A 25707-nucleotide genomic window follows, 5' to 3' on the forward strand; every position below is an offset into this window, starting at 1 on the left:
CGAGCCACTTCTACTCGGCCTTGAGGTGGCTTAGCAAAACTTAGTGTGGCAATAGAAGCTCTCCTAGATAAGATGCTTGAACTCAAGACCTATCCTTATTTGGAGGGAAACCCTAAAAAATTTTTTTTTTTTTTTTTTCTTTCTAATAACCTATTTTTAATGAGATCAATAACTTGATGAGAGTAGGACTACCTTAGTAAGGAAAAAAAGAAAAAAAAGACCTTACCAAGACCCATCCACCGTCAAAACAAACATCAAGATTCATAACAAATCTCGAGGTTTGTTTTGACGGAGGATGCTTTTTTTCTTTTTTCCTTACTAAGATAGTCAGGAAAGTGTTTTGTGACTCGATGGCCAAATAGAATCCCAAGTGCTGGGTATCATACGCTATTGACTTTATCAAAACTAAGTTAGCAAAGCACCTAAAAGTAGTTAAAAGTGAAGTACAAGTTGACTAATAAATAAGACTCTAAAAGAGAGCAAATCAAACCAAAAAAGGAAAGAGAGTGAAAACAAGTCCTATAAAAAGCTATGAGAAGGGAATGGACGGACAAGTCCTTAGATACAAGAATTTGATGTATTTCTAAATACAAAAAGCTTCATGTCAACCCATATAAATGATGATCATGAGAAAATCAATTAATTTGTCTGCTTAATTAGTTGATTTAACCTAATTTTATCAATGTCTTTATTAATAAACTAACTTATCTATATCTACTCAACATCATAAAAATTCCTAGTAAAAAGATCAATCTTTTATCCATCAATCCGTTCAAAAGGATGATTCTTGTATTATTTTTGCAGAAAAAATTTATTTGAACGATTACAAAAGACCATAAAACCATGAATGATTTTCTTTTTTCCATCTACACTGTACTTCCTATCAAGGAGAGTCAAATGGTACAAAGTAACTGCAACATGACCAACCTAAATCTAAGTAAAATTAAGAATAAAGCTGAAGTGGCCTCAAGATTGTACCACACATCGCACATCCTGACGTGAAACTGTACATGAACCATAGATGCTTTTTCACTTGTATACACTTCCACGTGAGGATGAACGGTGTGTGGTACAATCTTGAGGTCACTCCAGCACGAAAATTAATTCAGCTCTGACCTTGATGAAAAGTAGGCCATCTTCATAAAACAACATACCGAGATTTTGGGTTTTCCTTGTTGAGTATAATAGTGGGGGAAGCTCGTTATATATTGTCTTCTTGACTAACATTGGATGCATTGGCATGACCTTCATATTGTGCATCTTCATCAGATCCTGAATCATCATTGTTCTTTCTCAAAGAAGATGGATAATGAATTGATTGCAAGAAGTTGAAGTACGCGTACTTGATATCAAATTGCATATCATACCCTGCCAGACAAAATCTTCCTTAGCTTCAAAGCTTTTCAATCAACCAAAGACGAGAAAAAAAAATTCTTATGGTGTATTGTATCCTTACAATAGTTTATTGCAATGGTGCGTCCACTGTTGTCTGGACTCTGTCTAACATGATGAAACCACATGCTCGGCCTGCATTGCTCCAACCAATCAGTCTCATATAAAACTATGGAGAACAATGACAAAAGATTAATTTAAAGAATGGATAGAAAACCATCGAAGCAATCTTCTTGGGCAATGTAGAATTCGGTAAAAAGAGACGCTTTTCACTTGGTTTATGTTGACTTTAAAGAATGGATATCAACTAGAGCGGTAGTTGTTGGGGAATGTAGAAAGATGAATACTAGACATAGGCTTTGTTGACTGATCATATTCAAGAGAGAGACCATAGATTTGTAGATGACAATGACTGTGTTAGGTGACATTTGGAACTAACAAAAGGTCTTTTTATAGTTCAGACTCGTATCCACTGCACAATATTCTCATAAAGAACCGCAGGTAAGAACTGAGTGGACCCAAAGAGATAACTCCTCTGGATTCCAACTTTTTCTTTGTATTCTCATTTTTCTCTTCATAAAGAGTTTCAGGTACAATTTCTAAGGTCATAGACATACCCTAACAATCTGCCCATGCCCACCGTAGAATTTGAATCCATGACTTCAGTAGCTGACAACAACAAAAATGACAAGTCCCCCCTTCCGCTATATCCACGAGGTTGTCTTGCCATAGAAGACTTTGAGGCAAATAAAACTCGATGTGATTCCTAATTTTCCATGTGATGGGGCATCTGGTTGGAGCAGAACAACAGAATATTTGAAGGGAAGGATCACTCAGTTCATGAGGTGATTTTTTGTCTATCATGGGTTTCTCATTATCTTAGAGCAGATTGTAAAAGGAGTTTTCTTTGAAGACCTCATCTTTTAAGTGGAATTTTGTTTTTAATGTATGAGGGGCGCGTTTGGATATAAAGTAGAAAGTAACTATGAAAAAAGTAACTTTGTACAAAGTACTTTTTAAAAAGAAAAAGTTTGTTTAGTTAAAAAGTACGAAAGTGTTTTTGGTAAATACTTACTTTTATAAAGTCAAAAGCAAAATATCTATACCTAGTTTATAACTCAAAAACTTGATTTGCCTCGAAAACCCATTGAGTCAACTAAAAAACTCAGAATCAACCCAGCCGAGTTGATAAATAAATATTAAAATAATAAAATATATTAAAAATTGAGTTAAAATACTTAAAAAAGATATATTTAAAAATAGGGTAAAATAGGGAAAAATGCTAGTCCTTAAAATTCTCTCAAAGAAATAATTTCCTAACACGAAATAAAACTAAAAAAAACCGAAATAACTTAAAGAAACACTTTCCTAATTAACTTAGTAAGATGTGTCTAAGCTCAAATGGATTACCAAATTGACAATCCAACACCACAGCCTTCTAGATTTCATGGAAAAACTCAAATCCAAAATAAAAATAATTTATTTTGGATGTGATCCAAGATTTTGAAATGGGTGGCTCCTGAACCCCCACCATAACTCAAGTTTTAGTTTGAAATTTAAAAGTGAAAAGTAACCCTTTTTCAAGTTTTTTTTTTCCTTTTAAATCTTAGAATTTTATCCTCCACATCCACATGGCATTGGATCATGTTTTAGATGCCACAAAGTGAGCTCAATGACCCTTAGTAATATTAGAAATTTTACTTAGTAAGGCGAGCCTTACTCAAATACTAAAACCTATGTTCCTACTAGCAGGTTGCGCCCAAACAACCCTTTGTCATCGCCATTGGCATCAAAATATTCCCTCCCATTAATAAAAAAGATCCAGAGAAGAAGTTAGATAGATGAATGAAGCTATGAGAGAAACCATTGCTGCGATCTGTGAAAGGGTTACAACATGGAGAGGGCTTGATGTGTGTCACGCCATCAATGGAGGAGGAAGTAAGCGACAGAGAAGAAGAGAGTGAAGAAAACACCATTTGTGAGGTAGAGAAGAAGAGGTAAGGCATCAGATGCTAGTGGATTTGGGGACTTGGTGTGATCAACAACGTTGATTGGGTGATGGAGGGATCCAATGGTGGAGGATGTGTGAGGGGGCTTATTACTAGTTCTTCGTTGGACATCCATTTGGTACTTTGGCAGATAGACAAAAAAAAAACATATATATATATATATATATAAAGAGAGAGAGAGAGAGAGAGAGATTACCAGGCAAAGAGATTTGTTTCTCTCCTGGTTTGGTTGAGCACGAAAGAGGAATTGGAGGTGAAGAAAGGACCGGACTTTAAAAAGTTGTTTTCTAACTTTTTTACCTTTAAAAGTAGAAAGCAATTTTTTTTGCTTTTTAAATAGCTGCGATTTTTTAACTTTTTGAAAGTAGATTTTTTAGTTATTCAAACAAACTTTTTACCTTCTTTTTTTACTATTGAAAGTAAGAAAGTTACTTTTCTACTTGTTTCCAAACGAACCCGAGGGGCTTGTAAATGTTTGCTTTTTCACTTTGCTTACTTGTGAGCCCTATAAGGTGGCCACCTTGGCCGTCGTTTCCTTTCTTCTTCTCTTAATAAAATTTATACCTAACAAAAACAATTTCCCCACCTAAGCCACGTTCCTCTTACCAGATCATGAAAGATTGAGTAGCCCAATAATCCACCAAATTGGGGCTCATCGATCCTAAAAGCATGACCCGACCATCATTCATGGTTAGTACTTCACTTACCCCAAGAAAATATGGACCAATCTCAATTTCGGCACCATCTACTCTAATTCCATTTCCACATGCTTCAATGTGCCTCCTCCAAAATGGCAATCCTTCCCTCTTGACTTGCAACATGCTCCCTACTTTCATCGAGAAGCTTCCATTCTGTATTTCACCTTATTGTTTTGCAAAGATCACATATATCCCTTCTTCCTTTTGCAAAATCTCAAGTGATTTTTCATGGATCATTGATTATCTGTTACATTCTTCTACATCTCTCAACACTCCATGTCGTAACAATCTGCCTTCTAGCTAGTGCGTACAGGCCTTGAAGCGTTAAATCCCTCAGCGTATTAACCAAAAGGATTTGGTGGGGGAGGGTTCCTTTTATGGAGGATAAAAGTTATGGCATAGAGATATTACTCCAAGAATTGCATGATTTCTAAGCAGAACAAAATCTTTACTTGTATTGTAGACAAAGGCTTTTACCTCCCAAATTCCTGCTACCCATGTAAAGAGGATGTGGTGGATGTTTATCATATCTTGCTGCAGTGTTCTTTCTCTCATCAAATCTAAAAGCACTTTTGGTTTCTTCTAAAAGGATTGGAGTTTTCCAAGTAAGTTCTCTGAAGCCTTTGCTCACTGGAAGCCATCTCCAAAGAATCCACTAAGGTGCTTTTGGGGTCTTGGCTTTTCATGGCTTTTACAATTTACCACCAAAAAATGATCATCCCTCCAACATTTATTCGTTTGAATATGAGTTTTTTTTTCACAAACAACTAACTGCAGATGGTGATTAGCCAAAAAAAAAAAAGTGGATGAGATTCACCCATTATAGAAAACCCTTGCATCTACCATTTAGTCAAAATAACAAACATCACAAAAGATATAGCAAGATGCAACCATCAGAAGTGGGGTAATGTTAGGTTGGTAAGTATAGCCATATTTTCTATCAAAATCCTACACAATCCATTCAGGAGTCCAGGTGGATTGAAATAATAAGACAGCATAAAAAAATAAAAATAAAAACAATTAATCCAATGTTTAGGAGAAGGTTATGTGCCTTCATACACACAAGCAATTGGTGGTTGTGCATGCATCTTCTCTTGCCTATGCGGAGCAACAAGCCATTTGCCCATGTTAAATGTTTTTCAATAAATAAAACTCAAGAAGATTTTACTGACAAATGGTTCACCAATCTAAATACAAAATGTTGTTAGCACTTATATCCAGCAGAACTAGACCCCCAGTGGTTGTGTCATGTGTGGAATATCTTTTCAAAGTTGGAAAGTTGTCAAAGAGTGAAAATTCTTTTTCAGTTGGAAAAAAATAAGAAAGAAATCAACAGATATAAGTAAACATCAGCTATACAAAGTATAAGCTAAAAATGTGTAAAACAGAATAACCAATAAGCATGGGAATTGTACAAGAAGTGGTGAGGAGGCTTACAGATAAAGAATCTCCCCAGCCTTGACGGTACACTCGAATGGCTTAGGACCATTGAAATATAATGGGAAGGATGATAACTCACGGTCTTTAGTGGCGGATGATGGGTAAGGGTCAACGCTGCACCAAGGGACGTATCTCAATGGCTTTTCAAGTTTCAACGTGAACTCTTCAGTATCCTAGAAGCATTGATATTATATGCAAAGCGGGCACACATTAACATTACTAGGAATTAAAAATAAAAGATCATAGAATATTTGATAACCTTAGAGCATCTCCAATGGCGACTCAAATTCTGGTGGCAATTCCAAAATTTGGAACAACTTCCTATAAATGCTCTCCAATGCAATTGCCAAATGCTGTCTCAAAAACTGAATATGCTAAAACCAATGTTATTTTTGGTATCGATTTTAAAATATCTCAAAATTGAATAATAATAAATTGACTAAAACAAAGATACTCAAATATACTCAACTAACGTGGAAAGTGTGCATAGAACCACAATTCACCATGACTACTCAAAATTTGCTAAAGTGTCTTTCAAGTTAGAAAAGTGTCTTTTGAATTATCTTTTTACCAAATTGCCATCCAAAGCATATCATTGATATTTTTTTTTAAGATGAAGCATCAGGGAGGAACGTGCCAAAATATAACATTTTTGCATTTTATTGACTACAAAAAAAAAAAAAAAAAAAAAAAAATATATATATATATATATATGAAATTGAGAGAGGCAAATAAAGGGAGTTGCTCTTACCTGTGAGAAGGAGTAATGGGCAGCCGGGTATTGGCGAATGTACATACGATGTAGGTCAGTGGGAGGGAGGAGGAGGAAATGCTTCTCTCCAGAGATTACAGCATAAAGATTCTCGTAGTGGTCTTTATGGAAGGAAGTTTGGGAGAGATGGTTTCCAATCCAGAGGTTTACGGCTTCAGGAAGGGAACCAAAGGCCTGGGTGGCCCAAGGGATGTGGGGCTCTACATCGTGTGCGAGAGCAGAGTATTCAGAACGGAAACAGTCATTCTGTTGTTGGGCGTAGGCTACGAAGGGGATCGTGGAATTGGAAGATATGTGTTGGAGTGCGAGAGGGAAGGGCATGCGTTCCACATGAGCAGAGGCGAAGCAGAGAGAGGAGTCATCATCATCATCATCATCATCATGAGGTCGGGGAACGAGAGCATCAGCCATGCCATGGGGTGTGAGGTGGACAGAAACGATGGCTTGTGAGAGAGCTCGGGAAAGATAGTCGTCTTCGTGGTGGGACTGAGACCAAGTGGTGAGGGCGGGCCAGTGGAGAGTAGCATTGGAGATGATGCAGGGTTTGTTGGGGGAAACGTAATCTCTAAGGAATTGAAGGGGAGAGGGAGGACCTTCCAAACGGTCCACCCCAGAGGAGGTCCCTAAGCTCAACTCCCTCACCTCTTCCCACAACTTCTCTATCTCTGCTACATGGTCCTCCTCTTTCCCCATTGTTTTCTACTATACTTGTGAGAGATAATCAAGGGTTTTCGTTTTGGGTTTGGGCCTGGGGGCATGAGGTTGAAGATGAGGAGGATATTTTAGACATTTTGTTTAAGTCTTTAATAGAAGACTATGATCAAGATGTATATGTCTTTAGTTTCGGTAATCAATGGGCTGGGCTTTGGTCCATTCCAATAACGATGAGGTTTGAGCCCAATTCATGTTTAGGGATGGACCCAAGAATTGGCTAGGATCTATTTAATGTACACACCGAAGGACCATATAGAGTCTGGACAGAGGTCCACATTTGGGCGACATGTTGGTCCAATGACACCTCAGAACTCTTGATTTTGTGGTCTAGATTGGATTTTTATATATATAAAAAACATTCTAAAAATCTTCTTTGTTGGAGTTCATAGAATTTTATGCTCTACATACATACGATACACGAAGGTATTTTGGGACACCATGTTTTAACCTGAATCGACCATTAGACGGGTTGGGTTTAAACAAATAATCAAATAAAATAATTTTCTTTCATGTTTTCAGCAAGTCTAGTGGTGGTTGGTTGCCTGTTGTGATTTAACATATCATCACGTGTCGATTCCTTGAAAGTGGTGTGCCACTAACATTTTCATGGGCCCCCATTTATCAGGTGTATGATGCCTGTAGGACATAGAGGTATGGTAAATGAGAAAGTACATCATGAATCTGATCCAAACCAATACAATGTTCCTTTGAATTTTCGAGGAAGATTTCATTTTTGCACGACGATGAAAAAGAAACAGCTGCTCTTGTCGCTATATAATGTTTAGTGTGAGAAGATAAGTAGGCAACTACACAACATATCGGGCATGCCTACTGCTTTCGATGTTGCATATATTTTTATAAACCGCCATATTGATAGCTCCACCATTGCACAAGACCAAATGAAAGCAAGTAAATCAACGGAACATTAATAAGAAAGAAATTTCTTTACGTCTTAATCCAAAAGTGTGTGTTACGACGACAACCAACAGAAATACAGTATTCTTACTGAAAACAAGCACATCCTCGATGCATCAACAAAGTTGTGTGTGTAGCAAAACTGGACTCCTTTGGTCTCAAGAACCAGAAGCCATATCATACAAGAAAACAGGGAGGGAAGAACATCCAGACAATCACTAGCAAGATCCAATATTAGAATTTTGTTGCGGTCCGTAATATCTTGCTTCTACGTTTTATATCTGTAACAACACAAACAGGTTCTGTACAAACATATTTGAAAAAAAGAATAAAATAAAACGTCAAGGAACTACCAGTCGGCTACTATGTCCCAAAGACTTCCATGATGATTCTCGCCGCAACAAATGCAATTTCTCAACAAATGGTTCCAGAACTTCTGCCTCTTCTACAGGAGCAAAGGCCATGCAAATGCTAAGCTCTTGAACAGCTTCTCCATACTTCCTGCATCAGCCACCACAGATGACACATTTTCATGAACCACCTTCAAACTTGAACCCAAGACCTCAAAGTTGCTTTGTAAAGTGTCAATCCAACTGAGCTATGGGTCTCTAAGCCCTTGACCACTCGGTTAAATATGAAAGATATCGTTATTGATGGAATAACAATCATACCTGCTGTAGTATAGTAGCATGCCATGGTCTCTCCTTAGAGCCCAATTGTGTGGCTGTAAAATTAACAATCTTTCTGATGCCATGATAGCCAACCTGCAATAGAGAAAACTGTCGATTAAGCATACCATAGAAGAAGGGGAAAAGAAAAAAAGACCATTTTGGTTACTGATATTGAATTATTAGATTTTCATATTAACTTGGATAAAATATCATTTTCGATTTCAACCAGGTCAATGAAAGCAGTATGTATTTCACTGTCTTGATGCAAGAAGAGGACTAACACAATACTATCATGAAATGTAGAGCCTCTCCAACCCAACAATCAACCTTCCTATGATCACGGACGAATGTTGAAGGGTTCCATCACATTAGGGCAGGGATGTCTAAAGCCCAAAATAGTTGCACCATAAATTAGGTTATTACAGTGGAAGAAGGGTTCCAAAAGATAATTGAAGTGTCTTCAATTGATAACACACGCTCAATTATATATAAGTAAACATCCTAATCCCTAAGTTCTTAACATGTAGCGGCTGATCATCATATCCCAGGATCAATAAATAGGAGTCACATCACTGTCTCAGAAAGAGTACATGGTTGATAAAGGCTAGAAATGTTGCCAAAATCGAATCTGATCGAAAACTGTGAAAGAAAGGATACCTCTCTAGATTGTAAGATTCATGAAATTTTCTTTATTCATAAAGAAAGAAGATGAACAAATATCTATAGAATTTTCAAAAAATAATATGCCTAAAACCTTCGCAATCCAGCATAGTGGAAAGTGTCTATCAATAGATGGAAGAATTACGTGATGTGGTACATTAAGTTTATAATTGAAATCAGCCTAATACCTCAAAATGGATCAAAGATAGAGAAAACTCATTAGCGATTACACATTTATCTATAGAATGCTTGAACAAACAATCTGAGATGATTTCATGCCCCCTAAACCTAACCATTTGAGAGGTCCTTATTAGGGAGCCGATGAATATTTTTTGTTTCATTTTTAAGGACTCTTTAGAAAAATACACAAGGAAACATGGCATAAATTTAGTTAATTAGTTACAACATCTGCTTCTTTCCTTGTTATAATCTATGTACTGCATATCTTGCTTTCAAGTTGTTAATTTTTGCACTATTTTTCTACGATAGTAATTCTCTTCCATTCATATGACATGCTCTTATTCTTCTCCAAAATCTTGTCAAATAGATTACTTGACTAACAATCTGGTTTCTCCCATGCACATCCAAACCATTATGTGAATACATTTAGAACTAAAGCTTCTTCTATCATCTTTGCCAAGGTATATATGTACGTACGTGTGAATGTGTGGGTGGGGGAGAGGGGCCCATAAGGAGATAATATTGTACAATCTTTTTTCTTTCTGGGTGGGTAAGCAGACTTGAACCCACGACCTCAAAGTTGCATTACAATATGTCAACTAACAGTGCTATAAATCCAAGCCCATATTGATCAATTCAACTACACTTTATTGCATGTACAATGCAGATCAACCTTAGAAAAAATTAGCCCATTTTAACATTCTTAGCCTCATGAAAATTGAATCGAAATTGAAAAAATCTAGATCATCCAATTAATAGTAACTTCAACTTCAATTTTCATATGGTTAGTAATGTAAAAATGACATTGTTGGAGATGATAATCAACATGGTAAAGACACCTCCTCATATGATTATATTGGCCATCATGATCTCCATTCATACTTTTTATTTTGCTTGGCAAGTAACAGTTAGTGATCACCGTGAAGGTGGTTCAACAGGTTTTGAACGTCATGGGATCGATTAAACCAGTGGATAAGGAAATAATCATCATCACTAAAGCCTCAGCCAAAAAAATGCAGGTCAGCTGATCAATTCCTGTCCCCCATTCCATTCTTTCGAAAGCCATGTTTGCATTAAGTCCCAATGTCTTCAAAACATGATTCATCTTGATGTCACATATAGTTGGGATAAGACTTAAGATGATTATGATCACAAGATCTATATCATTAATGTCCATATAAAGTTAAATAACGTATACAAAAACATCCATTTGTATGAAAAATCATCACCAGTAATTTAAAACAGCATATAAATAAGCATAAGAAATGGTACCTCAAATCTTGAGGCCGCAACAAAGGAACCTTTGAACCATCAGCTTCTCCAGATTTTTCATGTGTGTCGTGAACAGGTCTAAGTGGAGAAGTCAGCATCAATCCATGGTTCCTTCTTGAAGCTCGCTTCCAGTGAAGCCTCTGTAAATGAGGAAAAAGAGAGTGAAATCGAAAACAAAACTCCAAAAAGCATTTCATAGAAGGAACAAAAAAACAAAATGTGGTGTAAAATATAATCTGGGAAGTTACCCACAGGGGAGGATAGCTTACGATTAAATTAGCCAAAGCAATCCCAATGATATCTATGTCAGTTGCAATATCAAGCACTAAAAGTGATTTACTGTTCAAGTCAGAAGCCTTGGATCTAGGGTCCTCCACACACTTTCCATTAACTATGGAAAACAAGCTGTGTCCTGATGACTCCTTGAAAAGCTCCTGAAATAGGTATAAATCATGGATACTAATTATATGAGTATTTGATCTAATTTGGTGTTGGGTTTTAATATATTGAACCCCAACAAAATACAGTACCCCATTAATGCAAGAATACAGAAACAAAAGAGTTATCATACTTCAGGGTTCCCTGTTTCGGGCCAAATCAAAAACTCTTCCCCAACTCGAGATCCCACAATGGTCAGACCAATTCTTCGGCAAACTTCGATGTAAATGATGCTAAGCAAAATAGCTGTCAACGGGATAAAAACATGATGTCAAAATAGGACAAAACTAAGTAAGCTAGCTAACAAAAGGATTTACAGAAGGTGGGATGAAGCATTACCACTACCGCACCCAGAGCTTAGCACGGTGTGCAAGTAAGAAAACTTTGATTCCGCAAGTACAGGAAACCTTTTGAATCCTCTTGATTCGAAAAGAACTACATTCACTGCCTCCAAAACTTGCACCAAATGGCAACCTATGTCTCTCGGAACTAACTCTGCTTCAACTTCTTTGGAGATGGCATCCAACTCATCCAACCACCCAGATAAGCTCTTTCCGGCCAAAGGCATTGCCTCCAAGCAATCCCACTCTTGGGTTGCTTCGAACGAGATTGAAGCATCTCTCCTTTCATTTAAAAGTGAACGAGCATCCATGTCTCGGTTGAAAGCCATAAAGGCTTCATCCTCAGCTGCAACATATAATAAAGCCTGCAACAATATAGTTTTACAAAAAGAAATAGAATTTTAGAGTGACAAAAGACATACAATTAGAATTTGTCATCACAGGTAGATTAATTAGATAGAGGAAACAAACAAGTACCTTAGCAAGAGAAACCTTGGACCCTGAGGAGATCTCCTTCGTAAACTTTTCTCTGGCAACCTCAAGAACCTGTTATAATTTGAGGGAAGATCATTATAAAGATCAAGAAAGACAGGTAAAGAATTGAATTAGAGAACAAATGGCATGTCAAGAACTGTAATCAAGGTTTAAAATATCATATATCAATCGAATGCTTCGGTTACTGAAAAAATCAGTATGGTGTCGGCCGATACATTTGATGCAAATTGATACATTTCAATACATACCCAATATATTCCCAAAACATTCAATGTTTCGTAAATGTTTCGGATTGGTCTTTGCCGATTCCAATACATGTAGACCCATAAATCATGATATTTTAAACCATGAATGTAATCTAATGATAAGGAGTAAGCAAAGAGTGGACCTTAAGATAAAAATCTGAATGGGATTCGCTCGTGTCATGATTATAATGAGAATCAGCGCCACCGGCTGCCGCTGTGACTGTGAGAGGTGGAATGTTTCTGTTCCTGTGTTGCATCTTCTTCTTCGTCGTGTTCTCATTGCAATTCCAATGACGGCAATCAAACAACCTGATTACAAGAATAAAGGGTACTCATGTGTGACCTCTCTAAAAACATCTGAAACTAAATTCACTAGTAACCATAATAAAACAATTGAATATTGAATCTTGATTCTTGATTCTTGAAAGAAAGATAAAGAATGAATAATAAAAACATTAATAAACTAATTGAAATTTAAAACTTACCTGAGAGAGGGATGACCACCAATACAATCAATGGTGCCCATTGTTGAAATGGGTGCAAGTGTAACATTAGAGGAGAGAGGGGAAGACAAATTACTTAACATCATCATCATCATGATCAATGGAAACTTGGAAGGATATTTGGGTTTCTTAAATGTTGAAAGAAAAAGAAGAAGAAGAAGAGATGGGTTTGGAGAGATGGGTGTAGTTCATGCCAGTCACAATGAGAGAGGAGAACTCCGGAGGAGGATAAGGAGTAGTGTTTGGGAAGAAAGAAAACATATAGAAATAAAGGAGGACACCATCATCCATGGGTGTATAATAAGATGAGATTGTGAAGAAGAAGATTAAGAAGAAGAAGAGCCCTTTGACGCTTCTTCTTCCCTTTATATTTCCAGGCATACCACAAGACACAAGTGGAGGTAGAGTCAGCACTCACAACTCTCTACTCCCCACCTCTGGAATCAATCAATCAATCAATCAAGATTCAAGAATATATTTTTTTTTATATAAAACAGATTGAGAGGACAGACCACAAAACATGTCCAATCCTAAGGTTCTTTTTTTTCTCTGTTAGAGGGATGGGATCATGAGATATAGAAAATGAAAATGAAAATTAAAAGAGGGGAAGAAGACAGATGAAGGAATGAAAAAGGGGGCAAATTGCAATTAATTACAGTGAAAAAGGAGAGATAATAGATGGATAAGGTTATTAGATCAAAGTGGGAAGCACAGCACAGCTATGGTGATGGTGATGACGTTGATGACAACGACCATGATTAGGTCCTTTTATAAGGGGAGGAGGTCCTTTGTTGCCCCCACTCTTCCATAATCAATCCCTACTCAAGTCTTAATTCCCCAAATACAATTTTTTTTATTTTTTTCTTTCTTCTTTCTGTTACAACTTACAGGGAATATTTCTCTGTTTTCAAAAGGAATATCCCAATCCATGAGATTAGGTATTTTTTGTTTGTAACATTTGATTGTAATTTAGCATTTGTTTTGTATAGTATGATTATAAAATATGGATGATTTATAGATGAGATACCTTAACTTAAGGGATGTAGGATGTAACCTTTTGGAGTTCTTTTAACATCTAGATGCAAATGGGCATGATAGATCAATATGAACCTCGTGAGTTTGTCCAATAATAGCAGATACTAGACTTTGCCCGTGAGGCTGTGATGATGACTAGGAAAGCAATTTGGTCTGATTCAAACTGATAGTTTTGGATTGGTTTGATTTGGAACAATTTGCGGTTCAGTTCTGGGTTTAGAAAAAAGAGAATCAATCAATTTGATTTGATTCTTAGTTCAAGGTTTATATAGAGTCAAACCAAACCAAATCGAAAGTTATATGATAAATATATTCATTTATTATGAATTATTTTAGGAGTTGGAACATAAATTATTAATGACTTCGTTATAGATAAATTACTATTTTTTTAATAAATAGATTAATTAATGATTTATTATATGAAAGTTTATGTTTATTATTATTTTTTTATATAAAAAATATATATGTTATTTTAGCAACAGCAACAAAAAAAAAACTAAGTTTATAGGATAGTGATAACCCATGGAAACAAATCGACATCAGATTGATTTGGATTGGTTCGGTTCTATTGGCATTTCAGTTCAGTTCTGGTTCTGATTTAGTGGAACCGACCTATGTTGATTCAATTCCATTTAGCCACAAATTGAACCGAGTTGCACCCACCTCTTCTTATAGCATGAACATCCTCTTTGAAATTCAAAGGGTAAAAAAGGAAATATAATAAAATTTGAGAGATATTATTTATATAAAAAAAAAAATTATCGATAATAAAATTAGAAGGATATTAATAAAAAGAAAAGACAATAAAGTGGGATAGTATTGAACCCACTCCATCATACTTGGAGTGGGACATTTATATCCCACAACTATAACTAGAGTAGAACTCATCATTGTATTTTATTATATAAATGGTTGATGCAAAATAGAAGAGATATAAGAATGAATTGAAAGCATTTTCCAGTGCTTTGAAGCACAAAGAGAAGAAGACACAAAACTACATATAGTCTTCTTTTAGATTGTATATCGATACAAAGTGGAACACATTTAAGACAATAGTACACTTTTCGCTTTGAGATTTGTATAAATGGCATTGAACATGAGGAAGAATTAGAAAATCTCGAGGAACATAATGGGGTAAACAAATCCAAGAAATGAGATATTGGCCAACAATAGAAATGTCTAAACTTAGCGAACATGGTACAAGAAATGAGACACCAATAAAGCAACAATTGATGGTGCCGTGTTAGTATGGTATCGATGTTGCAATTCTCGAAAGATGATGACCATGATCAAGGAAATGTCATAGGCATTAGGCACAATCGTAAAAGAAAGAAACAATGAGCAAACTTCTTAAAATTATTCATTTTAGACTATTTGAACCCCACAAAAATTTTATCAATGAATTTAACTTTAGCATAGACCTTCTTTGGCAAGTATCACATTGATTAGCACAGAAAGCAATTGGATTGATCAGAATGGTGTTGGATTTACGAAAAAATTCTTATAATTTCATATGAAAAATATAAAAGTTCCTTGAAATTTCTATATCATTCATCAATTCCCTTTACAAAAGTATCCCACATCCCTTTTGGGTTATGGACTAATCCCTACGGTTGCACGCCCCACCCCCACTGAAATTTTTCCCACATGCAACAAGATAATCTTGAATGATATATTATTGAAAACTTTGCAATCATATATTTATATAGTGATGCATTTAGGATAGAATCATGATAAATCGACATGGCAAAACATATGCAGTTGGTGTGGCAAGGGCACAGAACCATAGATCTTTTTCTTCAGGATACAAGTGAAAAAGATCCACGATTTTTTGTCCTTGCCACGTCAATCACATACAAACTGCGTATGTTTTGCCACGTTGATTTATCATTAGTCTTTAGGATAAGATTGCAAGTCTTTTTTTTTCCTTAAAAATAATTCTCATACGTATTAGTCTTTGGCTTTGTCGACATATGACTTGATAATGATAAGTAACTACTTAGAAAACAAATGTACTCAACTTGTGAGTTTATTAAATAAAACAAAGGGTTGGTAATCACTATTGTATTGGATAATAGGGAAGATAAAATATTATGGGGCACATTTTGATTATAATAGTACTCTTAGGCTATGTTTGATTGCACATGGAAAATAGGGTGGAAAATCAATTTCTATGGAAAATAACATTTTTCAAGTGTTTGATCGCACATGGAAATGGAAATTAATTTTCCACCCTAATAAAAAAATCCACCAAAATATGGATTTCACTACCCATATTTTCCATCCCTAATTTTTCCCCACTCATATCTTCTTCTTCCCTACCACCACCATCACTATTACACTAATCTCATCGTCGTCGTCTCCGTCTCTGTTATCATTATCTCCAGCCACCTTCTCACTCTCTCTCTCTCACCTCCTTCGTCGCTGCCGCCACCACCACCACCACCATGTTCTCCCCCCATCTTCCTCATCATCTTTTTCCTCACTTATCTCCACCGTCGCCACCATCACCACCACATTCTCCCATCTTCTCCCTCACTTACCTCCACCACCGCCATCGTAGTTGTCGCCTCCATCGCCATCGTCTCCGTCACCGCCACCCTCGCCGTCACCACTGCCACCTTCGCCACATCCTCCCCCCTCCCTCTTCCTCTTCATCTTCTTCTTCTTCTCCCCCTCCTCCTCTTCTTTTTTCTCATATTTTTTCCATGTTTTTATCCAAGTAAAATCAAATAATGAAATTTGATTTTCCAACCCTACCTATTTTTCACAATTATTTTTCATGGATTTCAAATTTCATGGAAAATCACTTTCCATCCAATCAAATATACCCTTAAGGTGTTTTGCAACCCCAACATAATCGATAATTAGATAATAAAAAATAAACTATTTTAAGGTACATAATGATAAATGAAAATTCACTTTTCTCTCTCTCTCCCAGTATTTTGAGGTACATGAACCATATCATATATCATATAGTTTGTTGAATCGGATTTGATCAATTATGATGACTAAGTATGATTGTTATTGGATTTGGAATCAAATTTTGAGACCCAATACATTATTTTATCGAACCTCATTAGTATTGGATAATTTCCAATCCAAATTGTAAATGGATCAGATTCACATCCAAATGAGTGTTATTAATTGAGTGTCATCCGGATAAGATCCGAATCTTACCAAGAACAGGATCATATTAGGATCCAAATGCTGATATCTGATAAGAAATTTGTATCATGGGTTTAAATCTCGTTCAAGATCGAGACAACTCATCTGATACGTCTTGGTATCGTCCACCAATCAGAAACGTATTGGACGAGATTTAAAATCATAGTTTATTTTTTTCATTGTTGAATGAGACGACTCAAATGTATCAAATGTAAGTATAAAATCAATTTTTGAAGAAAAACTATTTTAGAGGGAAAGAATGGCCTTAAATGATCTGAAATTCGATGACGCAGAACCCCCCAAATGTTTAGATAAGGTGGCCTAGATGTAGATAAGATAATGATGAAGAAGGGATGTCAAATAAAAAGATAAGAGTATTTCAACTCTGCAATTATTGGCAAATATCATTGAACACGTGTGCAACTCTAATTCAATGAAGGCATATTAAGAAATTAGGGCTGATATTTTATTATGTGAGTCGGTGCTTTGGTCCAAATCCTTATTTTTAAGCACACCACTCACATTTTTAAACCTTTGTTTATCATTCCATTATATTAATGAATGAATAGACCCCTGTCCGATGTGTTTGGATTGAGAGAAATGGAGAGAAGAGAATAGAAAATAATTGAATTTCTTTCCATTTTCTCATTTGGATTGTTAAGTTGGGAGGAGAGAAGAGGAAAAAAAATTGAGAGAAGAAGAGAAGAATGGTGAGTTCTCTTTCTCTTCAAAAATGGAGAGATTTGGAGAGAAACCCTTTTTAAAATTGTCCAAATTTCTCTCTTGTCGATTTAAACATGGGAGAGAGAAATTGAGTTTTTCTTCGCTTCTTTTAATGGGTTTTTCTTCTCTCCGCTTCTCAAACCAACCATTAATATGAAGACACTTGAGTGCGACTATTGTATGCAATCTATAGTTTGTATTGAAAGGATGAATTGGTATCCTATTCAATGACATAGCTTGGGCTTGGAGGCTCTGATGGCAATCTATTTGATTGTATTGAAAAGTCAAATGAATTAAGATTTTCCTATTAGGTTAAGTCATTTTGGGACAAGCAAATCATTATCATAAAGAGAATTGAGTTTCTAAAGAATGATCCAAAGTCTTGCATATTGAAACCATACAGTACCAAATTCGAGATAGATCTTCCAAATAACAAGGTTTTTTTTCTTTTTCAAATAAGCTAATCCATTATGACCCTAAGGAACCATCAAGAATATAAATGTTGGCTTTGAGTTATTAATTCATTATAAAAAATGACTTAAAATCAATTGTTCATTATAATGGATCTTTCGTTCCAATATTTTATTTGAGAGTTATCAGTATTTATCAAATATGTTCCTATCTAACGAAGCGCTATTGGATTTATATGTCCAAGATTTTGCTCATGCACACAAGAAAAGAAATAAAATTTGAGGATTTTTATTAAAAAATGGAGAAGTATTAGAGAAAAATAGTACAGTCGAAGAGGTATTATTGAAAAAATTGAAGGGATATGGTTGAAAAGGGGGGAAAAAAAACTCAATAAAATTGAAAATTATCCTCAAATATGTTATGAACTTGAATCTCAACCACTTCTTATAGGAGAAGAGGAAAGATGGGGAGAGGGGTCAACCATCTATTTTATTATATGGATTATAGATTATAAGTTGGGGTAAATATAATTCAAATTTTAGGGGGGAAAAATAACAAGAAAAAAATTAGAAATTTAATTAAATTAATATAGTAAAAAAAAAAGCATAAACCATTCCAAAACATCTAAGCTATGATAACCATATATAACACATTCATGTTTTGATATAGAATATAGGTATTATTGAAAATACATACCAATATAAGTGACTTATTGTTTTAATTAGTGCTTTTTTTTTCTTGTACTTCATATTTAAGATATTTGCTATTCATAGGTAATAATGTAATGAAAATTCTTTTTGTTATTCTCAAGAAAACAAATAAGATCCACTTATTAAAATTGTAGAAAAATAAGTAGAGAAATCAAATTTGTACATGGAAGACTTTTTTGTCCAATTCCAGATAAACCTAACATGATCATAGTCGAATCCAAGACTTGGAATCATTTAATTTATATGACTAGGGCATACAGAATTTCTATCAGATACAATTTAACAGGGCATTGATCCCAAGGGGAACAAACCCCCACTACTTAAGGAAGATTCTTAATCCATTCTAAATTAACGAGTTAATTAATTCGCCTACACACCCATTAACTACTTTCTGACTTGATAAAATAAAGAGTTATATTATCCCGTTGCTGTAATAAAGGTAAGATGACTATATGGCATGTTTTTGTTGGAGTTTAAAACACCTAAGGCTCTTAACCAAGCCGTGCACACAACCCAACAACCCAATGTGTTTGAACTCCAATAAAAATGTGTTACGTAGACACCTAACATTGTTATAGGGAATGGGACACCCGTTCTGGATCGTGACTCTAAAATAAACTCAAATCTAGTAGGTTACCAGTATCACACTAAAAAAGAAGATAAATGTAGACCAAAACTACCAAAACATCCGATAAGACTTTCATCTAATGGATGAAGAACATAATCCTTGAGACCAAAAATGTTTACTCGGAATGGACCAATATGCCTGCGTAACCTCGACTGGTCATGAGAGTAGTATCACTAGACTACGTATATATTAGTAGCTTTATTTCAATCCATCATCCCAATCCTTTTCTTACCGATCATTAAGAGTTGATCTACTTGTTAATAATCTCAAATTCTGGAGAAAAAAAAGTTAATAGTACCATTACCAATCCCTAATTACAAACCCATTTTTCCTAAATCACCAGAAACCCATTCCATCTACTTATTAGTTAATATCTAAATCCGTTAAAATTCATACTCCAAAGGAAGTAGTCTATTTGACCATTTCACAATTGGTGTCCTCAAAAAGACCGATTCTGCCAATATTTCCATACAACATTCCATCCAGAGTCCAACAGGATAAGGTTTCCCTAAAATTCACTCCTTATCCACAAATACCATCCTGATCAATTTCCAATAATTGGAAGAGATGAGCTTCGGCAAATGCATTAAACTTCAAAACAGATAAGAGGTGGTCTCTTGCACAAGTACATAAGATGAAAATTAGTGCAATCTTCTCCAAGGTATGAGATGATTGACAATGAAGTTGAATTGGAACTTAGTCTTTCCACATACAATTGGCCTCCCCATTCAATCTAAGTCGCCTATACTCATTCGTATTATTCAGCCAGGATAAAGTAAATGATGGATATCTGAAACTAGTCAATGAGCTAATCACATTCCATCGGTATTGCTCAGAGAGAATGAACCCAAAGCAGTGTCCGATACGAGAGAATACCTCTATGACATTCGAACCATATTCATCTAGAATAGGATCGATAGGAAATCACCAATTACAATATATACGTATAACACCATATGCTCCCCACTATCACAATTATCATAGACCTAACTCTAACTAGTCAATTGTTCTGAGTCTAGATGAGCTCTGTTACAAATAATATGTGGTTTGAGACTAAATGTAAGTCACAAATATTCTCAGAATCAGACAAATATAGGAGGTTTGCAAAATAACCTACTCATGGAGTCAGCACCGAAAAGAAACCTTCAAAGTAGAATTACACTACTATGGATGAGGTAGTAAATTCAGAACCACATGAATGGAGTCACACCAACAAATTAGTAATCAAATTTCAGATAAAGCACAACAAATTCTTTACAACTAGAAATAAAATAGAAAAGATGAAATTCAGAATTCAGATGACCATCAAAAACTAGATTTCTTAAAGGAACATATGGGGAAAACATCCAATAATCCAAAAGGTTCACAAAGGAACTAAAGAACCCCAGAGGCAAATTTTATGAACAATCAAAAGTTTCTATAATGCTTTCATTACCTCGACTAATAGAAAATAAAACCCTATTACCTAATTATTAACAATCAAAAGTCACTCTATAATACTTTCATTACCTCTATTTATAAGAAAATGAAACCTTACGACCATAAGGTAATGATTAAATGTAACAAATCCTAACAATCTATCTAACAATGATCAAACTACCTCCTACATCTCTTCACTGTCATTGAGCAGAAATTCTAATCAATTTTGAGGTCTAAAACATCAATTTTTCGACTGAAGTCTTGAAATAATTCTACTTGCCAAGATAAGCTTCCAACAAATATGACGACTTCCTAATCAAACATCTATCTAAGTAAAAATGTCTTGCCATTTGAAAAGTGTTTACCTTTGTAGCACTGAACTCATTCTATGTCTAACATAAAGAGTAAATAATCCATAATTCTCAAACCAGAATCTGAAACTTGAGCAACACCAAGTACTTTCCCTGTTTAGAATAAATCGGGCAACATCGCTTTCCGATAACATAAACATGAACGAAACAGACAATATGTGGTTCAGCTTAAAAGAGAACACTTAATTGAGAGCAGAACTTCCTCCCTTGGGTATCTATTCTTTCTTCCATTTTGCCGATTTTTCCCACTAAAACCTTCTTACCTGGGAGATCCCATATCAAAATGGAGCAATGCAATATCTTGATGGTAATTTAAGACAGAACCATGAATGCTTTTCTGCCTAGTGAGCAAGTCTCTTGCCAACCAAGGAATGTTCTCTAGCTTCCTAACTCCAAAAAGTTACTCTTGCTTAGTATCCATACCCACCTTTTGGCATTATCTATATTTTTTGAAAGGCAAAGAAATTTGTTGAAAGAGACAGAAATAGATGGTCGAGATGACCAACCAGAGGGTACAAAGTGGGTGGCCAAGGCAAACTAGGACCAAAACCAACTACGAAATAACTAGCTTACAAACATTATCCCATCTTACAAGAAATCCTCAAAGAAAACCCTCCTTAAATACTTCCCCCTAAAAAAACCAAGAAAGCCAAGATTGAAACAATAATATCTTGAATGCGTAGCTCTTTCCCTTCAAAAATGCGTTTGTTCCTCTCCTTCCAAATGCCCCCAACAGATCGCAAAAGGAGTAAGACTCCACAAAAGGCCATTTTGCCTCAATAAAAGAGATTCCCCAACAAAGCCACGACTCAAAAAGCAAACGAACCGTCTTAGTCAACAAAGTTATAAATGGCAGAGGCATCATTCAAAGAAGAAGACTCATAAAATATATGTAATCATTCAAACAACAAATAAATAAAAATCCTAGAAATATACTGTGAGGAAATTAACGGAACCATTCTTGAGTCTCAGCAACGTTTAAATGGGAGCTACATTGCTTAATGCATACTAGTGTAGTTAAAAGGCGAAAGGCACGTCTCCTAGTTCCTAAAGCGCTAGGCGAGGCGCACACCAGAGTGAAGCAAAGCACAATAAAATAATAATACAATTGTAAAATTAAAAATTAAAAATTAAAAAAAAATAAAATTAAGCAGTGAAAGATGTGATCCAGATATTATATATTCACAACATGTTTAAATACCAGTTTTATAGTTAAAAGAAGAAGAACAATAACCAATAGTACAAAAATTAGAAATGCGGACGAACAAGATGACGGGAAGAACCAAGTATACACAGTTCAACAACATGTGTTGTTGCTGCTATGGCACAACAACAAGTAGAGGCAATCAATGGGTGGGTCCAAGCCGGGCTTGGTTGAGCCATAACCTGTCCCTAATGGGCTCGAGCTGACTAAAATTGGCAAAATATAAAATAAAACATTTTAATGGTAAAAAATTATATTTTTCAAATAAATCTTTTTGTATGTAAAGATTATATGAGCAAAATTGAAATCAGTGTCTTATTTGAGAAAAATACGTTAATTTTATTCAACTTTTAGTGAGACATGTGCCTTGTGCGCCTTGCTCTTTGATAGAGGCACATTCAAGGCGTGCACCCTTCTAGACCTCACTTACACTGCCCCGCCTCACATATATTAAGGCACCTTCGGTCCACCCGGCCTTGAGTACATGATGCATACATAAAAACACATCAAATAAAATCAAAAGGGAACATTGACTGAAATATGATAATCGAAAGAGTCAGCAAAAAAATAGGGGGGGGGGGGGGGGGGGAAGGCTAAAGAGCGAGACAATAGCAAAACAAAGAGAGAGAAATAAAGTTCACATGTTGGCATTAAGGAATCCATACCAATAACAATCTATGCAGCAAGCTAGGAAATCAACACAGAGAGATTACAACGTCAAGATAATATTCATCATAATTCATAACATAGAGATTGATAGAGAGAGTAGTTAAGTTTACTAACATAATATTTGCAAAACTACTAAAACACACGACTCGATAAGATTAAAAGATAAAAACTAAGATGAAGAGAAATATAATAAAAGAAGGTACGAGTAACAGTAATAATAGGATCTAATTTTCTATTTCTTGTGACTTCCACGGATACCAGGACGAGGTCCCTTAGAGGACTCAACCGCCGGAACCGCAAGGACAGCGTGTAAGTTGGTGATCTTGGATTCATCAAAAGGAATCTTGGGATGCTTAGAATCATGGTGAATCTGCATAGATTTCACATCAGGAGCTGTAATTTTACAGTGAGGACATTCGTACTTGGCGTGGCCGCCCTTTTCTGAGCCGGTTCGATCAGAGAGACCAGCTTTGCCTCCACCTCTATTGGTCGTAGCAGCATCAACCTTCGCCGCAATTTCCTTGGCCGTGTGCTTCTTTGGCTTTGCCTTTCCAGTCATGGCTACCTCTCTTCTCTGCCAAACAAAATACAGATATTCTTCTTGATTTTGAAAAACAAAAAACCCTAATACCAGTACCAGCTATTAAGAGATCCAGCTATCTCTATGTATCTACGCAACCAATTGAACCAGAGAAAAACAAAAGCCCTCGAATCAGATAAGAAATTAAAAAAAAAAAAAAAACTATCGATCGATTGACAGATCATAGATCGATCCAATAGAGAGAAAAGGGGGATTCTTAATCCTGAGACCTTACCTTGGGAGATCTGGGATCGTGGCCGTCGTCCTTATCCTGACCTGATTATTACTGCCACGAAACACGAAAGGTTACGCTGCAATGGTGTCGAAAGGGGGAAAGAAAAGAGGGTTTTGTTCGATTTTATAGGGCTGAGGGATAGGGACACGTCGTCCGACTAATTATAATTGGGAGGAGTTGCTATTTCCACACCAACTTTTACTAACACCACACCAACTGTGTATAATTCTCTGATTATTTAGGTTATAATTGGTGTGGCATTAGTAAAAGTTGATGTGGTAAAAGCAGATCTCTAAACAAAATGTGAATTCGTTGGACACTCGGAGTTCAACGATTGGGTAAAGGGATTTTCTGACACATCAAAATTTTCACTTATGATACAAGGAAAGGGGGGAAGAGACCATGGTTTAAAATGTCGCCCATTGTTCACAAATGTGTCCGATTTTCTATGTGAATCATCTATGTGTCGCTTGAAAATAGGGAAAATTAATTAATGGGGTACGGTGGAAGGTTTTCTTTTTAATTCTAAGTAGTCCATTTAGTAAATCCCACTTTTCTAATCAGTCATTGGACCTAGGGTTGTCAATGGATCAGATTAGACCCGAAATCTAATCTGATAACTTCGGGTTTAATTCAATATTTTAGATTCTGAAAAGAATTCAATTTGATATTTTATTAGATCAGATATAGATCAACCATGTCCCGATCCAATTTTATGCTAGAAAGTATATAAATAAATTATATTATATATTTCTTGAGAAGTATGAAGTTTATTAGAATTTGTAAATATATTCGGGTTTGGCCTGATCTGAATTCGATCTGATTGTTAAGGGAAAGGGCTTGGATCTTAATATTGAGTTCCGATAAAAATATCCAATCTGATAAGGGTTCAATACAATACTTAGTAGATCAGTTCTGGATCCGATTGATCCTTATTGGATCGGTACCAAATCAACATTGATCCGATTCAATTTCAGACCCAGACCATTGACAACCCTATTGAACTCCATTCAAGACATTTCTCACAATTGAAATGTTGAAATTGTCCTAATCATTCAAATTCATCATTTTTTGTCCAAAAAATTGGATTTATAACATCCTGATCAAGTTTTGGAGACTCCGCTTCCATAAAAAAAATATTTAGATAGAAAAAATATATCATTTTCAAGCGTTTTGAAGATGTACATAAAAAACTAGTGTTTTTCTATTGTCTTGCTTTGATTTTAGATGAAAATCGATTAAAAATGGTTCTTTCGGTTTGAAATCATCTACAAAAGTCGTTATACCAAGTTTTAAGTTTAAAAAATTATCGAACTCGACAATAAAAATATTGAACTCAAAAATAAACATTGTCGACCTAGATGTTGTAAAACTCACCTGTTTTCATTTTTTTTTTTTTTTTTTCAATTTTTCCAACTAAAATAGATGGAAAGATCAATTTAAAACTTGACATAACAACTTGTGTAGATGATTTCAAACTAAAAAAACCACCCTTAACCCTTGATTGATTTTTATCCAAAAATGAAATAAAAAAATTAAAAAATCCTAGTTTTTTACATACATTTTCAATATGCTTGAAAAATCCTTTAAAAATGATTTTTTCTTCTTTTTCAAATATGTTTCATCACAATAATGTCTCCAAAACTCGACTTGGATGCAAGAAATCCAATTTTTTTAGTCGAAAATGGTGAATTTGAATGATTAGGTCAATTTCAACATTTCAATCATGAGAAATGTCTATAGTTGGGTTCCGTGACTAATTAGACAAGAGGAATTTTCTAAATAAGCTATTTAACTAACCCCTACAAA

General features: G+C 35.4%; 3 protein-coding genes across 6 annotated transcripts; all 3 read right to left on the reverse strand.

Annotated features, from left to right (window-relative positions):
* Nucleotides 1-771: 771 nt before the first annotated feature.
* Nucleotides 772-7322, reverse strand: LOC147391757 (2-oxoglutarate (2OG) and Fe(II)-dependent oxygenase superfamily protein). The gene is made up of 4 exons (XM_086457721.1): nt 6291-7322; nt 5537-5712; nt 1457-1527; nt 772-1368 (listed from the first exon to the last, which is right to left on the reverse strand). Exons 1-4 carry the CDS (start codon nt 7002-7004, stop codon nt 1202-1204), a joined length of 1128 nt encoding a protein of 375 aa, XP_086313847.1. The 5' UTR covers nt 7005-7322; the 3' UTR covers nt 772-1201.
* Nucleotides 7323-7925: 603 nt separating this feature from the next.
* On the reverse strand, nt 7926-13556 carry LOC147391758 (transglutaminase family protein). 2 transcript variants are annotated; one of them, XM_086457720.1, is made up of 10 exons: nt 12728-13556; nt 12386-12551; nt 11980-12048; nt 11501-11867; nt 11295-11407; nt 10993-11157; nt 10724-10863; nt 8612-8704; nt 8294-8441; nt 7926-8221 (listed from the first exon to the last, which is right to left on the reverse strand). In XM_086457720.1, the coding sequence occupies exons 1-10, from the start codon at nt 12838-12840 to the stop codon at nt 8216-8218; spliced, it is 1380 nt and encodes a 459-aa protein (XP_086313846.1). In that variant the 5' UTR covers nt 12841-13556; the 3' UTR covers nt 7926-8215. The 2 variants fall into 2 exon arrangements, with proteins under 2 accessions (XP_086313846.1, XP_086313845.1); XM_086457719.1 differs by having other exon boundaries at nt 7926-8441; nt 12728-13555.
* Nucleotides 13557-23121: 9565 nt separating this feature from the next.
* Nucleotides 23122-24054, reverse strand: LOC147391759 (protein METHYLENE BLUE SENSITIVITY 1-like). Of its 3 annotated transcripts, none has more exons than XM_086459301.1 (2): nt 23899-24054; nt 23122-23657 (listed from the first exon to the last, which is right to left on the reverse strand). In XM_086459301.1, the coding sequence occupies exon 2, from the start codon at nt 23640-23642 to the stop codon at nt 23316-23318; it is 327 nt and encodes a 108-aa protein (XP_086315427.1). In that variant the 5' UTR covers nt 23643-23657; nt 23899-24054; the 3' UTR covers nt 23122-23315. The 3 variants fall into 3 exon arrangements, with proteins under 3 accessions (XP_086315427.1, XP_086315428.1, XP_086315429.1); XM_086459302.1 differs by having other exon boundaries at nt 23894-24038; XM_086459303.1 differs by having other exon boundaries at nt 23122-23753; nt 23899-24029.
* Between the last annotated feature and the right edge of the window lie 1653 nt (nt 24055-25707).

The sequence above is a fragment of the Akebia trifoliata genome, chromosome 11, assembly GCF_017979445.1.
Source record: "Akebia trifoliata isolate Shusen 1 chromosome 11, ASM1797944v1, whole genome shotgun sequence".
In the NCBI taxonomy this organism is placed as follows: Eukaryota; Viridiplantae; Streptophyta; class Magnoliopsida; order Ranunculales; family Lardizabalaceae; genus Akebia; species Akebia trifoliata.

What these genes read in the sequence shown, in the direction of transcription:
- LOC147391757 (XM_086457721.1), bottom strand. Translation starts at nt 7,004, where the DNA reads ATGGGGAAAGAGGAGGACCATGTAGCAGAGATAGAGAAGTTGTGGGAA. An exon ending in CCCATTACTCCTTCTCACAG is followed by an intron (nt 5,713 to 6,290) that starts GTAAGAGCAACT and finishes CAATGCTTCTAG; the next exon opens with GATACTGAAGAGTTCACGTT. An exon ending in GCTGGGGAGATTCTTTATCT is followed by an intron (nt 1,528 to 5,536) that starts GTAAGCCTCCTC and finishes GGAGCAATGCAG; the next exon opens with GCCGAGCATGTGGTTTCATC.
- LOC147391758 (XM_086457719.1), bottom strand. Translation starts at nt 12,840, where the DNA reads ATGATGATGATGATGTTAAGTAATTTGTCTTCCCCTCTCTCCTCTAAT. An exon ending in ATTCAGATTTTTATCTTAAG is followed by an intron (nt 12,049 to 12,385) that starts GTCCACTCTTTG and finishes AAATTATAACAG; the next exon opens with GTTCTTGAGGTTGCCAGAGA. An exon ending in AAGCTCTGGGTGCGGTAGTG is followed by an intron (nt 11,408 to 11,500) that starts GTAATGCTTCAT and finishes TCCCGTTGACAG; the next exon opens with CTATTTTGCTTAGCATCATT.
- LOC147391759 (XM_086459301.1), bottom strand. Translation starts at nt 23,642, where the DNA reads ATGACTGGAAAGGCAAAGCCAAAGAAGCACACGGCCAAGGAAATTGCG.